The 18,698-nt window shown below is 42.2% G+C and overlaps 1 protein-coding gene across 12 annotated transcripts in view; it reads left to right on the top strand.

The window, feature by feature from the left end:
- The window catches only part of LOC132209043 (utrophin-like), a 32,884-nt gene extending 15,051 nt beyond the window's left edge, over positions 1-17,833 (top strand). For 4 of the 12 annotated variants that reach the window (XR_009445135.1, XR_009445126.1, XR_009445134.1 and 1 more), the window contains 5 exons: positions 448-647; positions 1,146-1,292; positions 5,111-5,252; positions 11,718-11,792; positions 17,712-17,833. Coding sequence is in view for 2 of the 12 variants with exons in the window: in XM_059644257.1 (XP_059500240.1) it covers positions 448-534 (87 nt within the window). In the remaining 10 variants the exon portion in view is untranslated. Of the gene's footprint in view, positions 1-248; positions 309-447; positions 648-1,145; positions 1,293-1,487; positions 1,617-5,110; positions 5,253-5,820; positions 5,840-11,717; positions 11,793-17,711 lie in introns of those variants that run through there. The other 8 variants (XR_009445130.1, XR_009445129.1, XR_009445131.1 and 5 more) reach the window with 8 other exon arrangements.
- The last annotated feature ends 865 nt before the right edge of the window (positions 17,834-18,698 follow it).

Genomic DNA, 18,698 nt, shown 5'->3' with positions numbered 1-18,698 from the left:
TCGAAGTGCTGGAACTGGCCTCTTGAACTTAGAAACATTTAAATGTGTATAAAATGAATTCTGTGCGCATCTATTACAAGCAGTTTTATGGAAGGAAAAGGTACCAAAGAAGATTTGGTGTGTTGTACTTGATGCTATTATACTCCAACCTGTGAAAACAGAACTCTATGACTGTGAGTGTTGAGATCTGAGAGGGTGCTATCTTGTTTGAATTTACATTGCTAAGTCTAGGCCTATTTTCTCAACAGCAAAATTGGTAATCCAGAAAGAAATGGATGTTTCTCGCATTTGTTGGCTGTAAGTGTCTGTTTAAAGTTTGAGTACAGTGTCCTCATATACAGGTGCTTAACCTGCTTTTACAGTTTGAACATTTGTTGTGCCAATGAAAATTGTTTGAATGGTTTCACCTCCAGTTTTCTTCTTTGTACATATTTGGTATTTTTTCAGGTTAAGGACTGCCTGCAAAATCTGAGATTGGGTTTTGAAACACATCAACCTTTGCTTGCGAGAGATAATGGTAACTGCAGATGCTAGAGAATGCGAGATAACAATGTGTGGAGCTGGATGAACACAGCAGGCCAAGCAGCATCTCAGGAGCACAAAAGTTGACATTTCGGGCCTCGACCCTTCATGCGAGAGAACGTAACGTAAGAAAGAAGAACAGGACTAAGTAGTATTATCCTTCAAAGCCTTGTTGAGTTGATTTGTCCTGTTTTGTTCCTTACTTTTACATTTATTAAATCCACATTTTTTAAAGCATTCTTTCACAGGATGAGGGCACTGATAGCAAGGCTAACATTCATTTCCCATCCAGGAATGGCTTGGTAGGCCATTTTGGAAGTCAGTAGAGAGTCAACCATATTCCTGTGAATTTGAAGTCAGATACCAGAATTGTGAAGGGATGCAGATTCCCTTCCCGAAAGAATAGATTAGTGAATTCAGTTTTCTGTTAAAATAATTTATGATAGTTTCATCGTCACTGTTACTTTTAACTCGAGATCTTTATTAATTAAATGTCATTTCCAGCAGATGCTTTTGTATATTATATTTAATATTAGGATTTTAGTTTTAACTTAATTTCTTATTAACATTTAATCATTAATTTCAGGATGTTTCTCAGATTTTATACGCTTCCTCTCCATTAGGTTTTTAAAGAAGAAATTGCCCCAGTCAAACAAGAAGTCAAAATATTAAATGATCTGGGATGTCAGTTATCTCCGCTTGATGTCTCTTTCTCTCCAAAGATTTCTCACCAGCTTGATGACCTAAATATGAGGTTGAAATTTATACAGGTAACAGTGAAAACATTTTCTAAACTAGCCAATCTGTTGAAGAAAGTATGTCCAAATAATTTGGCTTCAAATATATGAGCAAGATAAAGAACCCTTTCAACTGAAGCAAGCAATTAATATTTTATTATCATGGTTTATGAAGTTATCCAATTTTATCATATTACTTTTTCAAAAATACAATGTTCTTGTCTGTAGTTTGCACTTTAGAATGTAATCGCAAAACAAAATCCAAATAGTGAGAGATGTGAGCATCCGAACTACAGTCTGAAATGGTTCAGGACTGGAACAATTTGAATATATTCAGGATGAAGCTGCAGGTAGCAGGTATTTTTCCCGATCCATCTAAAAGAATTTGGAATTGGAACATTGTGCTCACTGCTGTACACTTCAGTATTATGTATTGTTTCATATTTTAAGTCCCTGAGAAAGACATACTTTAATGAATTACAACAAAGATATACTTGATGCATTGAAGGGAAGAATGACATAAAGTTGTCTGAACTGCATGTATTTCTTTCAATTGAGCAGATTTTGATTGATGTCAGCAAAGTAGTAGATGAAAGTTTTATTTATCCCATAAAGCCGCATGAAATGTTTTATTGAGCAAATTATTTCAGTCTTGTTCTGTGTCAGCAGCTCGCTTGGCCATGTAGCACAATAAAACTCCTTATCGGTTCTAGCAAGCAGACAAAAACATAAATAGCACCAGGATCTGGATGTTCTACCTCTTGACCCTACCTCACCATCCGATAAGAGATGGCTGACCTGCCCAGGACTCAACTCCTCTTCTATACCAGCTTCTCAGACCGCTCAAGTTCTCTATTTCAAAAATCTTATCTACCACCTTCTTTAAATACTTCCAGTGATCTACCTTTCACAATTCTCTTGTATTCTAAACAATCGCTACCTGCTGAAAGAAGAAATTCCTTTGCATCTCAGGTTTCAATAAATGTTCCCTTCTTCTGTAACTATGTTGCTGAGTTTGAGATTTCCACAATAATGGAAACATTGTCTTCACATCTAGCCTGTCAAGCCCTCTCAAAATTTTGTGTTTCAGTAAGATCACCCCTCATTCTTCTAAACTTGAATGAATAAAGACCTTCTGTGCAACCATTCTTGATAAATCATGATCCGATGAATCAGCCCAGTGAGTCTCTTTTGAACTGCTTCCTATGGCTGTGTATCCTTTCTTGTATTTCTCCAAGTGTGACCTCCTCAATAGCCTGATCAGTTGCAAAAACACTTGCCCATTTTTAAACTGAAACCTCCTTACAATAAAGGCCAAAATTCCATTTGCCTTCTTAATTACTTGCATCACCATCGTCATGGCTCACATCAACTCCAACCTACCAAAGTGCTTTGATCCTTTGCAATTCACCTACCACTGCAACAGGTCTCCAGCTGATACCGTCTCCCTGGCCTGACAGTCATCCCTGGAATGTCTGGATAACAAGGATACCTACATCAGTCTGTTACTTATTGATCAGAGCACCACCTTCCACACTGTAATTCCAAACAAACTCCTCTCTAAACTCTGAGACCTGCGCCTCAGCATCCCTCTGTGTAACAGGATTCTCGACTTCCTGACCCAGAGACCACAATCAGTAAGGATAGATGACAACACTTGCTCCACCGTAAGCCTCAACACCGGTGCCCAGCAAAGCTGCCCCTACTCTATACTCCTTATGCAATCATGACTGCGTGGCCCCAACTCCATTTACAAGTTTGCTGATGACGCTTCCATTGTAGGTCGGACCTCAAACAACAATAAGTGAGATTACAGGAAAAGCAATTGAGTGCTTGCTGGCATGATGGAAAGATAACAATCTGTCCATCAGCATAAGCAAAATGGAGGAGCTGGTCATTTTTTTCAGGAAGCTTCTGTCTGCAGCAATGGTGCTGAGGTGGAGATGGTTGATAGTGTGAAGTTCCTGGGAATGTTGCTCACCAACAATCTGTCCTGGCCAATCCATGTCGACATGATGGTCAAGGAGGCTAAGGAAATTCAGCATGTCCATGAGGACCCTACCTGTTTTTGTAGATGCATCCTATCTGGATGCATCACTGTGTGGTATGGCAGTTGCTGTTCCCAAGACTGCAAGAAGCGAAAGAGAATCATGAGCACAGCCCAATCCGTCACGCAAACTAGCCTTCCATCCATTGACTCCATCTACACTTCCCACTACCTTGAGAAAGCAACCAACATAATCAAAATACCCCCTCACTCTGATTATACTCTCTTCCGTCCTCTTCTGTCGGGCAGAGGATATCAGTTTGAATAAGCGTACAAATAGATTTAAGAACAGCCACTTTCCTGTTGTGACTTTTGAATGGACCTCTCAAATGTTAATTCTGATCTCTCTCTCTCAGCCTCTTCTCTCTGGCTGTAACACTATTCTGCACTTTGTACGGTGTGATTTGCCTACACAGCATGCAAATCAACACTTTTCACAGTATCTCAGTACATGTGTCAGCAACAAAGCAATCATTCACCTGCATGCTAGTATGTGTTTCATGGACGAGAGCATCCAAGTCCCCTACCATGCATTTTCTTTAGAGTCTATCTTTTGATCCTTCCTACCAAAGTGTACTTTCCGACATTAAACTCTCTCTGCCAACTTTTTTCCGACTTGCTTGACCTGTCTATCCCCTTGCAGATTCTTTCTGTCCTCATGACAACATTCCCTTACTCTATTTTTGTAGCATCAGCAAATTTGAATGAATTTATGCCTTGTCCCCTCCTCTAAGTTAGGAATATAGAGAGTAAATAATTCTCGTCCTTGGACTGATCCCTGTGGCACTCCACTAGTTATGGCTTTTCGGCCTGATAAAGATGGTGGTTAGAAAATAACTGGCTGAACCACTGAAATGAAAAATGTGAAAAAATATGCGTTTTCATTGTTTGTGAAATACTTAAATCAGATTGTAGATAATAAAATATAAATATTGCAGTAGTTCTTCATAGTTTCTCATTGAGCTTTCTGAGAATTCTGAATATAGTTCCTGATTTATGATAGCATCAGTTTTCATGCATCTTTGTCTGAGAATTCAGATTTGTTTTGTCAAAAATTGTGCTGTGCCACACATGATATTTGCTAAATCTGTCCTGTCCCAGCAGTTCAACTCGTTCAGTTTTGAGAACTTTTGTCAGGACCCCACAGTTGAGCTACCTTGCGTTGATAGCTCACTACACACTTCTTGCATTGAAACAAATGTACCTCAGACTACCTGTCCATCAGCGTTCATCATCTGCTCTGTGTCTACTCTTCCTCTTAGTCACACTGACTTCATTATCTAGTTCCTTACAGGCTGTAGTTATTATCTTGTTACTGCCCACTAACCTGTGCATTTGGCTCCCATCCCCCTGCCACATTACGAGGTCTTACGAGGAAAGGCTAAGGGACTTGAGGCTGTTTTCATTAGAGAGAAGAAGGCTGAGAGGTGACTTAATTGAAACATATAAAATAATCAGAGGGTTAGATGAGGTGGATAGGGAGAGCCTTTTTTCTGGATGGTGACGGCGAGCACGACGGGGCATAGCTTTAAATTGAGGGGTGAAAGATACAGGACAGATGTCAGAGGTAGTTTCTCGACTCGGAGAGTAGTAAGGGAATGGACCGCTTGGCCTGCAATGGTAGTAGATTTGCCAACTTCAGGTACATTCAAGTCGTCGTTGGATAAGCATATGGACGTACATGGAATAGTGTTGGTTAGATGGGCTTGAGATCGGTCTGACAGGTCGACACAACATCGAGGGCCGAAGGGCCTGTACTGTGCTGTAATGTTCTGTGTTCTGTGTTTTATTTATTGTTGAATAGCAGCAGGAGGTGAGGAGGCAGAGACTGCAACCCTGAGGTCACGGAGGGAAGGAAAAGAGGCTCTTACTTGGAGATTGAGAAGCAGGAGAGGGCACAACCCAGAGGTTTGGGAGTGGAGAGAGGCTGCAAGTTGGAGGTCAAGGTGAGGAGAGGCACCAGTTGATGTTGTAGATTAAATGTAATACAGAAAATTGTGAAGTGGTTAAGTTTGGTTCGAAAAACAGTACATAAAACAGAAGGAACCATTCTGAATGGGTGCAGAAGCAGACCGGTTTTGCTGTTCTGTGCATAAACCATTCAGTTAAACCACAGCTAGTCTGAGCTTCAACTCTGTTTACCTGCTGAAAAGTCATGTCGACTGAAAACATTAGCTTGCTTTCTCTCCATGGCTGCTTGCCTGACCTACTGTGGTCTCCGGCATTTTTTGTCGTCAGTCTGTTTACCTCCCTTTCTTCTATGTCCTTTCATAGCCTTAGCTATCAAAAATAATTTCAGTTACACTCATTGTTATTGATCCAGCACCCACATTCTTTTATGAGAGAGTATTTGAGATCTTGACTGTTGTTTGTATTAAGATACAAGTGCTTCCTGATTTCAGTTCTGAATGGCTTGCCATTGAATCTCATATATTAATAGATAATACTTCTGATAAGAAATGTTTTCAGAGTGTTATAGTGGAAGCTTCTATGTTTTGTGCATCCTCTATCTAGCCACCAGACTCAGAGTACCTGTTGGGACCATCCAAAAATGACTGAATATTTTCACTCATTCGGTCAGTAGATTGATAATAGGACTCTGGTTCTGTGCCACTGTCAGATCATTGTGACTCCAAAAGGTACCAAAGTAAATTCTGGATTCTAGGCAAATATACCTATGTGTTTAGATCTATTTAGATGCATTCATGTCGGCTAAAAATACTTGAAATAATGTATAATTAGGAGTGACAGACAACATCTGTGACATTAAATGAAAAACAAGAACAAAGAACTTTGGTTCATATTTCAGCTTCGACAGGCACTAAACAACTAAAAGCACTGTATAACCAATGAAGTAATTTTTTGAAGTATGTTTGTAATGTCGGAAACACAGCAACAAATATATGCGCAGAAGGCTTTCACAAACAGAACTGTAAAAATGACCACTTACTTTGTGATATTGATTGAATGCTAAGTGTTGGCCAGAATGTAGATCCACTGAACTGAATACAGGTGGTTTGTGGGTAAGAAAGTCTTAACCCTTTGGACAAACCTAATTTTATTTGTAATTTATTAGCAATAACTGAATTGTGCAATTTAAGTTCAGAAGTTCCCAATTTTAAGTGGAGTTTTAACAAATTCACCTTTGAAGAGCGTTTGGGCTTGATGAACCCAAGTCTCAACTGAGTTAACTCAGCCTTTTGTGTTAGGGATGTATAAATTATCCATCTTAGGGGAGGCGATGGCCTCACGGTATTGTCACTGGACTGTTCATCCAGAGAGACAAATCATGTTCTGGGGACCTGGATTCAAATCCCGCTGTGGCAGATGGTGGAATTTGAATTCAATAAATATCCAGAATTCACAATCTGATGATGACCATGAATCCGTTGTTGCTTGTTGGAAAAGCTCAACAGGTTCACTAATGCCTTTTAGGGAAGGAAACTGCCATCCTTACCTGGCCTGGTCTGCATGTGACTCCAGACCCACAGCAATGTGGTTGACTTTTAACTGCCCTTTGGGTAATCAGGGCTGGGCAATAAATGCTGGCTCGCCAGTGACGCCCTCATCCCGAGGTTGAATCAAGAAAAAAAATTACGATTGCCTTTTCTAACTTCTCAGCCTTCAGTAATTGATTCTTCCAGTGCTAGAGAAGAAGTGGTGATTGTGGCTTATTCTCTTCCCATGGTTTAACATGATGCAACTGATGGTAAAGTTAATAAGCTTTATGAAAACATAAGTAAATATATATAATTAAATAAAAATAGCAAAGTCATTAATTAGAACTCGGCTACAACATGTAAGAGCTCCTGTGTTCCAGTATGGTCTGGTGCAAGCATGTTTGCTGTAAGCACTTAATGTTTGAGTAGCTTGTGTTTATGAGCTGGAGGCTGATCTAGGGATGCTGGGACACATCAGAAGGATTCTTTGCACCAAGAGGCAGTCACAGCCCTTAAGTTTGTGTTTGTCTGATTTGGTCAGTCTTCAGGCGCAGGAGAGGTCGATGGTGGAGGTTCATTACGCTAATACTGGGGAAAGTAGGACTGTCCTGTGGTGAGTTATGGATTCAACTGGGCCTGTGTTCATGAGAGTTTAAAAAGATGAGGGGTGGATCTGATTGAAATATAGAAAGTTGGAACTGAGCCAGATGAACTCAATGCAGGGAAGCTATTTTCCCTGTTTGTGGTGCTAGGACCAGGGGTCACAGTCTCAGAATTTGGGGTAGATCAGTTAGGACTAGGATGAGGACAACATCTCGTCATTCAAGCAGAGTGAATCTGTGAAATTTTCAACCACAGAAGACCATGGGGGCCATCACTGAATGTATTCAAGAACAAGACAAGGTGGCTCGGTGGCTCACCACTGCTGCCTCACAGTGCCACTGACCTGTTTTGATTCCACTCTTGGGTAACTATCCGTGTGGAGTTTGTACATTCTCCCTGTGTCAGTGTGGGTTTCCACCAGGTGCTCCGGTTTCTTCCCACAGTCCAAAAATATGCAGGCCAAGTGGATAAGGCATGGTAAATGCATAGTTACGGGGCAAGGATGGAGGGGCCAGTCTTGGACACGATGCACTTCGAAGGGTCAGTGTCGACTTAATCAGCTGAAAACATTTTGCATTGTAGGGATTCTTTGATTTTGTGATAGATTTTTAGATGTTAAAAGATTCAATAAGTATACAGGAAAGTGGGAATATGATATCGAGATGTAAGATCAGCCATGATCTTATTGAATGGTGGACTTGGCTTGAAGGGCTGATTGGCTTATTCCTGCTTCTAGTTTCCATGTTCTTCTGTGACTGAATGAGGCTGATAGCGGAACTAGAATGCCTGAGCTTTAGGGTGGATGTGCAAATTGACTATCGCACTGTGGTAAAAAACACACTTTCAAAGGGGCTTGATAAACGCAATGTAGTATAATCAGTGGGATTGACACTATTCTGTGTAGCAAAGAGTGAGAGTCTGTAACTGTGGAAGCCATTGCCACAGAAGACTGCGAAGGCTAAGTCATTGAGTGTATTTAAGACAGAGATAAATAGGTTTGTGGACAAGTAAGTGCATCAAGGGTTATGGGGAGAAGGCAGGAGAATGGGGTTCAGAAGTATGTCAGCCGTGCTTGAATGACAGAGCAGACTCAGTGTGCAGAATGGCCTAATTCTGCTCATATATCTTCGGGTCTTATTTGCTCAGACGGGAAAAGACCTTGCGGTGGGAGGTGGAGAATCCAGACATTGTAGGCAGGACAAAAAAAGAGTTTGTGAATAGTTGTAATGAGGAATTTGGCACCATGAAGCAGAGCCTTCAATGTCATAATCTCTGGATGCATAATGTGTTGGGCAGAAAGGCTTATTTCCATGCAGTGTGCCACCAAGATTCTAACTCCAGACAAACATATCCATCTTCTTTGCGCTCAATCTGACTCCTACGAGCAGGGAGCTTTCCCCCCATTCCCGTTAAAACCAGTTTTGCTCGGTTCCCTGGATGCCACATTTGGTCAAGTGTGGCCTTGATGTCAAGAACAATGACTGTCGCCCTCACTCCCTCACCTCGTTTGTCCATTTTTGAACCAGGGCATCAATGAGGCCAGGAGCTGGGTGGCCCTGGTAGAAACCCAACTGAGTGTTAGTGAGTAGGTGATGCCTTTATTTTCACCTACTGTAGTCCCAATCATGCAACTCTGTCAATTGCTGCCCCTGCCAAGCGCTGGAAGCCTCCCCAGAGTTATCCAGACAGCAGAAAATTTGTTTCAGGAAGACGAGGACCTGCCCTGTCAAATTTCATGTGGATGTGCTGTTGCACATGCACAGAGCGTGATTAAAGGGAGTCAGCATGGCTTTGTGACGGGCGGGTCATGCCTTACAAATCTGATTGGGTTCTTTGAGGAGGTCATGAGACCGGTTGACGAGGGGCGAGCAGTGGATGTGGTGTACATGGACATCAGCAAAGCATTTGATAAGGTTCCCCACGGCAGGCACTTTGATGAAGTCAGGAGGTATGGAAATCAGGGTGACTTGGCTGTCTGGATTCAGAATTGGTTGGCTGACAGGAGGCAGAGAGTGGTTGTAGATGGTAAATATTCTGCCTGGAGGTCAGTGCTGAGTGGTGACCCGCTGGGCTCTGTTCTTGGGCCTCTGCTCTTTGTAGTTTTTAGAAATGACTTGGATGTGGAGGTTGAGGGGTGGGTTAGTATGTTTGCTGCTGACACAAAGGTTGGAGGTGCCGTTGATAGTATTGAGGGCTATTGCAGGCTTCAGCGAGACATTGACAGGATGCAGAGGTGGGCTGAGAAATGGCAGATGGAGTTCAACCTGGATAAATGCGAGGTGATGCATTTTGGAAGGTCGAATTTAGATGCTGAATCTAGGATTAAAGGCAGATGCTCGGCAGTGTATAGGAATCGCGGAATCTTGGTGTTCAAGTGCATAGCTCCCTCAAAGTTGCCACACAAGTGGATAAGGTTGTTAAGAAAGCATATGGTGTTTTGGCTTTCATTGACAGGGGGATCGAGTTTTAGAGCCGCGAGGTTATGCTGCAGCTGTACAAAACCCTGGTGAGACCACACTGGAATATTGTGTCCAGTTCCGGTTGCCCTATTATAGGAAAGATGTGGAGGCTTTGGAGAGAGTGCAAAGGAGGTTTACCAGGTTGAGAAGGTTGACTGAGCTTGGACTTTGCTCTCTGGAGAGAAGGAGGAAGAGAGGTGACCTGCTCAAGGTGTACAAGGTAATGAGAGGAATGGATAGAGTCGATAGCCAGAGACTTTTCCCCAGGGCAGGATTGACTGCCACGAGGCATAGTTTTAAGGTGTTAGGAGGAAGGTATAGAGGAGATGTCAGAGGGAGGTTCTTCACCCAGAGAGTTGTGAGTGCATGGAATACTTTGCCAGTGGTAGTGGTGGAAGCAGAGCCATTAGTGACATTTAAGCAACTGCTGGACATGCACATGGACAGCAGTGAATTGAGGGGAATGTAAATTAGGTTAGGTTATTTTTGGAGTGGGATTATTCCACGGCACAACATGGTGGGCCGAAGGGCCTGTGCTGTGCTATACTTTTCTATGTTCTATGTTGTGTGTAAGAGTCAGAAGCCCAGTTGTTATTGGCTTGGCTCTTTAGCTCAGTAGCTATCCCTTAATTTTTTGATGGCCCAAAGTGGCTGGCAAAGCAGACTTGCAACTTGAAAGCATTATGACATTGGCCAGGATGTGAATCATTGACCTACATGGTTTTTTGCAGATGTCTATTACTGCATCCATGTCTGTGAATGATTTGCGTAGCAGCCATGAAGTTTTCACAGAGTCCTTCAGAACTTAGATGTGGACCTTGGCAACTTTAAAGAAGTCTAAAAAATATCAACACACATCCATTTTGGCAATAACAGGTATGAACATCGATAGAGAGTGGATAGCCAGAGACTTTTTCCGAGGGTGAAGGTAGCTCTTATGAGGAGGCATAGTTTAAAAGTAAGTGGAGATAGATCTCGGGTAGACGTGAGAAGTAGGTTCTTTACTCAGAGAGTGGCAGAAGCGTGGAATGCATTGCCAGAGAGGGGAGTGGAGTCAGCTTCATTAGGAGCATTTAAGCAGCTATTAGACAGGCATATGGATGATAGTATAAGGTAAGGGTGGAGGTTAGCTAGACGTTAGGTTGAGGGTAAAAGCTCAGCACAACACTGTGGGCTGAAGGGCCAGTCCTGTGCTGTACTGTTGTATGTTTGTATGCTCTATGAATCCATCAGTAATTAATCTGCAAGTAGCTGACAGTGTCTTTAAATAACTCTGGCAGAGGGATTATTCATGTTCCTGGTGATCATACGTTCAGCAATGTGTCATTGAGGGACTTTAAGCATTGAGCTCTGATATCACAGTATTGGCAATATCTTGCCTCCTCGACATCATTTCATCAGATATTTGCTGCATGCAACATAGAATTGTCAGAATAGCATCCATGGCAACTTGCATTTGATGTGTGCTCATGAGTCAAATATACAATTTCAGATCTCAAAACCCTTTGTGGCCCTGAAAAACCAGGCGGCGAGATTGCAGACTTTACACCAAGCATGATTATCTGAATCTTTTCTCTCCTACTATAAAGCTGACAGTGAGACTTCCGTGAGTTCCACTGTATTCACCAGATGCTGTTTGCCAGTTATGACATGAATTTCATGTAGCTTTTGACCACCTACATGAGGAATGGGTAACAAATGCTGGTCCTGTCAGTGATGTTCCCATCCTTGAAAATATGTGGAAATAAATTGAACCTAGTAGTTATCATGTCCTTTTACTGTGCCTTGTATTCTTCAGCAGATATTTATCCCCCTGTATTCATTGCAGAGTAGTTGAGAATGTGTTCCAATTGAAATGGTTTGTACTAACAGTTAGGAAAAATGTATCTAAAGATTTTTTTGAATGCAGGTGATTTAAACACCGTGCGTTTTTCTGCATATCTGCCAGCAATGAAGATCCGCCGACTCCAGAAAGCACTCTGTTGTGAGTACATTCACACATTGCAGAATTTGTAATCTCGTGCTGTGTTTTGTTGTGAGCATCCTTGCTTGCCTGTTGTCAGATGTCATTGATTACAATTAGCTTGGTTTTGCAGTTGTTGAGACATCAGTTCGGCATGACCTTACAACCTTCCACTCAAAGGACGTTTGTCTATAAAGTTGCTGAAAATGCAATCTGATAAGGGCAGCCAGGCATCTTAGACTAGAGTGAATGAGGAAAGCAACAGGATGTCTTCTTAATGATTGGGAAACAACCACATGAAGGACCGAGGAGGACAGTGAATTAAAAGAGGAATGGTTTGTTTCAAATCAGGTACAGCAAAAGAAATTAAGAGAACGTAAGGAAGGTTGAAATTGAAAAGGCAAGTAATGGTTTATGTTCATTGGAAACCATCAACAACAAAAGTACAATGAAGAAAGTATTTGAGAAAATACAGAAGATTTCTTCAAATGAAAGGGAGACACTGTCTTCATGATGCCAATAGCACGGAGTGCAACTTTGGCGTTTAACCACATCATCCCTTGGCCTGAAGTCACTGTACTATTTACCCATTTTATAACAGAAAAATACTTCAATGATGAGTGTCATGGAGAATTTCAGCCCCGAATAAAACCATATTCTGAGCAATTGCCACAACAGCTTCTATGACATGACTTTATAAAACATCCCAAGGCATGTCATAGGAGCTTTATAGAGTAAAATTTGATACTGAGTATTGAAAGAGATCCGAAGGTAGATTGATTAAAACCTCATCAAAGAGGTAGATTTTAAGGACTGTTTTGAAGGAGGAAAGAATGATGCAGAGGTTCAGCAAGGTAATTCTATAAAGCTTAGGCTCCAAGAAGTTGAATGTAAAGCTGTCGATGATGGAACAGCACAAATTGTGTTGAGAGGCTGGAATGAAAGGCGTAAATGTGCCTAGAGGGGCTATGAGTTCGACATTGTCAGGGGATGTGCATGGGTGTTGCCAGGTCAGGGAGGGATATGAAAGCCAGGACAGCAATGTGAAAACCAAGGCACTGCTTAACTGTGAGCCATTGTAGATCAGAGTGCGCAGAGAAAGTTGGGTGAATGGAACTTGGTGCGTGTTAAGACAGAGTCAATGGACTTTGAAATGATGCCATGTTAAAGAAAAGGAGAACTTGGGAGGCCAACTTGATATTCATAAGAATGGTCATGTTCAGAGTTAATCAATGCGGTCGGGTTTCAAAACTAACGGACTTACCTGGGGCCAAATGTTGTGGATGTGAAAATAAGTAGACTTTGTGACATCAGGCCTATGTGGCCAGAATTTAAACTCTGGGTCAAAATAACAAAGGGTACAACGAAAACCAGTAGCTAGCAAGCAGACGTCCTTTCAAGGACCAAAGATAATGGCTTCGTTCTGTACCAGATTTAATAGATGGAAACTGTCCGGTTATGTAGAGACAGTGGAAGAAATGCATGAGGGGGTGGTGAGATAGACCTGGGCATTGCCACCATGTATGTGGAAAGTGCAGTGCATTCACATGATATTGCTCTGGGGCAGTGTTCAGATGAGAAAAGGAGTGGGATTTTACTGATTTGGCCAGACCTAGGTGATTCACACCCACAGCCATGCTGTCAAAGATTTGTGGATGCCAGAAAAACTGAACTTGACTGTTTGCAGTAAATGTACAGCATTTCAGATGTCACTTGATCCTGCAGATTGACTCCCTAGAATCTGCTTGTCAAATGATTTATATGGCTAAAAGGTTCAAGTATGAGTTTGCGCTGTGGAACTCATCTCGCACCGAAACTGGCCAGTTGTTATATCAAGATTTGGAGAAAGTATTAGTTTTTTGAAGAATGTTCTGATACAGAGAGAGAGACTAATAGTTTCTTGAGAAATCGTGGGGCATTGGCCAGGAAGTTAAACAAACAGTGGGGGGGAAAAAAACCTTGACCTGAATCCTATGTTAAGTATATAATGGATTAGTTCGACAGTGAGGATGTCAAAAGATATTCTCATTTTTAAGATGAGACGCTTGGGACAATTTGGGTAGGATGCACTTCTTGAAGCGACCAGAAAGGTACAGAATTATCCATTGGATGTGAAAAATTTGAAATGAAGACAAAACTTTTTGAGGCTGGGGTGGGGAAGAAATGAAGGTCCGATTTTGCTCCTTCAACCTCTCCCATGACAAAATGCACTTGTATAAGAATGGTGACTATAAGATTGGTGACGGCACTTAAATGAAGAAAAATCAACATGGACATTTCTTCTGCTGTATATATAACATTAACATTCAATCTCTTGGCAAGGATAATGTGACAGGGCGTTTGAAAAGCCAAGTTATTGTAATTTGAATTAAGAGATCAGGCTGTAGAACCTGAGATCAATCTCAGAATAAAATGTAACAACAGCGATAGATGAGGAACCTCTTCACTCACAGAGAGGTGAACTTTGTAATTCTGTACTCCAGAAAATGTGGCGCCTCAGCCAAGAAGTATGCTCAGAACGGGGATTGACATGCTGGGGTAGTCAGTGAAGCACTATTAATGTCACAGGATTAGTAATCTGGAGGCCTGGGACAATGCTGTAGAGTATAGGCGTAAATTCCACTGTAACAGCTGATGGAATTTGAATTCAGTTCAATATAATTTTGGGGGTAGGTAGGAATGTGGAGCCGACATTGCAGTCAAGTCAGCCACGACCTTATTGAATGGTGAAGCAGGCTTGAGGGGGCCAGTTATCCAACACATGCTCAAATTGATATAATCATAAACAAAGCTGGTCTCAGTGACGGTTACACTGTCACTGTTAAACTATTCACTGTTATAAAAACTTGACTCATTCACCGATGTTCTTTAAGAAAGGAGCTCTGCCATTCTTATTTGATCTCACCTCCATATGACTCCAGATCCACAATAATGTGGTTGACACTTAACTGCACTCTGAAATAGTCAAACAATTTGGAGGAACTATGGATGGGCAGCAAATCCTGTCCTTGCTATTCCTGCTCCTTGTTGCTATGACTGTACATGCTTTAACATATTAACCAATTTCCTCTTTGAATCCGTTTGAGGAGCAGTGTATATTTTGTATTGCTTGGTGATTCTCTAAGTATCTGATGGGTTTTGCATAGTTCCTTCTACCTTCTAAATGTGAGCCCCTTCCAGTGTTTAACCTTTTAAGGTAGGCAATCGTTCTCGAACCTTTTTGATTGAATGCCTACATATTAATAGCAATCACTAACCTATCTATTATTAATTGCATATTCATAATACAAAGGGCTACGTGTAAAGAAGTGTTCTAATCATCTTTTTAAAAAGCTCCTTCCTGACGCTTATCATGGAGATGAGATTAGATTCCCTACAGTGTGGAAACAGGCGCTTCAGCCTAAGAAGTCCACACCGGCCCTTGTAGCATCCCACCCAGACCCATCCCCCTATCACCGACACACCACCCTGAACACCATGGGAAATTTAGCATGCCCAATCCACCAAGTCAGCGCATCTTTAGACCGTGGGAGGAAACCGGAGCACCCGGAGGAAACCCACGCAGACACGGGGAGAATGTGCAAACTCCACACAGACAGTTACTTGAGGCTGGAATCGAACCCGGGTACTAGGTGCTGTGAGGCTGCAGTGCTAACCCGCTGAGCCACTGTGCTGCCCCGATGTGTGTATTTGCTTCCAACTGTGATATCTGTTAGTCCCTGGACTGGTGTTTGATACGGGCACTCATAATGTATATCCACTTTATCCAAATGCTCTTCTATTGTTAGCCTGATAAATCAAGAAAAGGGCTGGATCCTTTTGTATATTTTTCACATCACATATTCATGATTTACATATAGTTGAGAGTTTCAAACTGCAATAATTAAACATGCATGTTAGATAAAAGCATTCCAGAATTGTTTCGACTTGATGATAAATAGTGAATATCTTTTCTTGACTGCAGCTTTCCAGCCTATCAGTGCAGAAAGGCAGTGCTTAGCAAGGTTGGATGAGGAATATTACTGTTCCAATTAGTTACATTTAATTTATCACCATTGAAGCTCGCGTTAGTTAGTATGCTTTTTTCCAATATATTTAATCTGTAGTTATGACAGATGATTTGGTTTGTAGATCTCCAATTACCTCTCTACTGTAGAACCCAGTTTTGAAACAATTGATATAAGGCACTTATTGTACTGTCACTGATGCTGTCATTATACTACCAGAGTATGGCTGTAATGCTGAATTACTTCAGCCTGCCTTCATGAAGCAATGCAATCTTTCCTAGATAAGGATGAGGGGAAGGTGCACATAAAAGACTGATTTATAAAATTGAGATTCATGGAATATATAGGTCACTATCAAATTTGGTTAAAAAAGATGGCTGAAGGACAGAAGCAGCAAGTTATGATAAATAGATGAGAAGATCGCTATTAGCAGTTTCCCAAGTATTAGGACACTGATTTTTGGAGATAGATACATGATTTGAATTTGGGAATATGGCATACAGAAGGCCCTTCAGCCAATCAAGTCTATGCAAACCTAACTGCACTAATCCCACTTTGCAGCACTTGGAGAATAACCTTTAATTTCATGTGCTCATCCCAGTACTTTTCTACAAGTTGTGAGCTCTCTTGTCTCAACGACCCTTCTGGGTAGTGCATTCCAGATTACCACCACCCTCTGGGTAAAAATATTTTTCCTCAAATCCCCTCTACATCTCCTGCCCTTCACCTCATAATTGTGTCTCCTTGTTATTGACCCTTCAACTAAGGATACAGCTGCTTGCTGACCTTGCCCCTCCTAATCTTCTGCACATCAGTCACGTCCCTCCTCAGCCTTCTCTGCTCTAAAGACGACAAACTGAGCTTATCCAGCCAGTCTTCATAGCTGAAGTGCTCCGCCCCAGGCAATATCCGAGTGAATAATCTCTGCACCCTCTCCAATTCAATCACATCCTTCCAACAGCATGGTGATGAGAACTGCATACAGTATTCCAACTTTGGCTTAACCAAAGTTCTATACAATTCCAACTTAACCTTCCAGCTGAAACCATCTGTGCCATGACTGATAAAGGCAAGTTCTCAGCACGCATTCTTAATCATCGTGTTAACCTGTCCTGCCACCTTCAAGGATAATGGGAACTGCAGATGCTGGAGAATCCAAGATAATAAAATGTGAGGCTGGATGAACACAGCAGGCCAAGCAGCATCTCAGGAGCACAAAAGCTGACGTTTCGGGCCTAGACCCTTCATCAGAGAGGGGGATGGGGTGAGGGTTCTGGAATAAATAGGGAGAGATGGGGAGGCGGACCGAAGGTGGAGAGAGTATAGGTGGGGAGGTAGTGAGGGGATAGGTCAGTCCAGGGAAGACGGACAGGCAAAGGAGGTGGGATGAGGTTAGTAGGTAGATGGGGGTGCGGCTTGGGGTGGGAGGAAGGGATGGGTGAGAGGAAGAACAGGTTAGGGAGGCAGAGACAGGTTGGACTGGTTTTGGGATGCAGTGGGTGGGGGGGGAAGAGCTGGGCTGGTTGTGTGGTGCAGTGGGGGGAGGGGACGAACTGGGCTGGTTTAGGGATGTGGTGGGGGAAGGGGAGATTTTGAAACTGGTGAAGTCCACATTGATACCATTAGGCAGCAGGGTTCCCAGGTTCCCTCCTGCAGTGCCACAATGAATCGCAACAGACAACTGCACCTCCCAGTCGCAAACCACTTCCACTCCCCCTCCCATTCTTTAGATGACATGTCCATCATGGGCCTCCTGCAGTGCCACAATGATGCCACCCGTAGGTTGCAGGAACAGCAACTCATATTCCGCCTGGACTCTTTAATTTTACATCCTCAAAGACATTTAGCAGGGATAGCGTGGATTATAGAGTGAGTTGAGTAGATTGTTTCATTATTAATTCTTTACTAAATTTGATTTATATTACATTTTTAGACCACATCAGGTGAAGATGTGTGTGATTTCACCAAGGTGCTGAAAAATAACTTCAGATCAAAGAAATACTTTGCCAAACATCCTCGCTTGGGTTATTTACCACTACAAACAGTCCTAGAAGGTGAGAACCTTGAGATGTAAGTTTATTGATGTGAGATTTACTAATGTATCAATGCCCATTTGGGGGTTGACAAATATTGCCGCATTATTCATTCTGCAGCTTAGCAGGAGAGTGAGGTTGTCCATTTGCGCATATATCAGAAGTACACAATACAAAAACAAGGGGGGCTTAACTGATATCATTGGTCCTCTCGCCTTGAAAGCAGTGTAGTTACTCAGAGTGCATCTGCTGTGGACTTGTTGATACTGTCACTAACGTGCAACCTTCCTTGATATCTTTCTCTGTCCTCCAGTTCTGTCTTTAAAAACGACAATCAATTACCCTCTCCTCAAAAGAAAAGAACCTTTGGCTGAACATAGAACAAAGAACAGTACAGGCCTTCAGCCCGCAATGTTGTGCCGACCTATTATCCCACTCAGATCAAACTACCCTGCATACCCTTCATTTTACTATCCTTCATGTGCCTATCCAAGAGTCGCTTAAGAGTCTCTAAATGTATCTGACTCCACTCCCACTGCCAGCAGTGCATTCCACACACTCTCTGTGTAAAGAACCTACCTCTGACATCTCCCCTATTCCTTCCTCCAGTCACCTTAAAATTTCTCCCCCTCGTAATAGTCATTTCTGCTCTGGGAAAAAATCTCTGACTATCCACTCCAGCTATGCCTCTCATCATCTTGCATACCTCTACCAAGTCACCTATCATTCTTCTTTGCTCCAATGAAAAAAGTCCTCGCCCCCTCAACCCTACCTCATAAGACGTGCCGTCCATTCCATGCAGCATCCTGCTAAATCTCCTCTACACCCCCTCTAAAGCTTCCACATCCTCCCTATAATGAAGCGACCAAAACTGAAGGCAATATTCC

Source organism: Stegostoma tigrinum, unplaced genomic scaffold, assembly GCF_030684315.1.
Source record: "Stegostoma tigrinum isolate sSteTig4 unplaced genomic scaffold, sSteTig4.hap1 scaffold_63, whole genome shotgun sequence".
Classification (NCBI taxonomy): Eukaryota; Metazoa; Chordata; class Chondrichthyes; order Orectolobiformes; family Stegostomatidae; genus Stegostoma; species Stegostoma tigrinum.
Note: the sequence above shows the minus strand (reverse complement) of the source record. Positions and strands in the feature narration are given on the sequence as shown.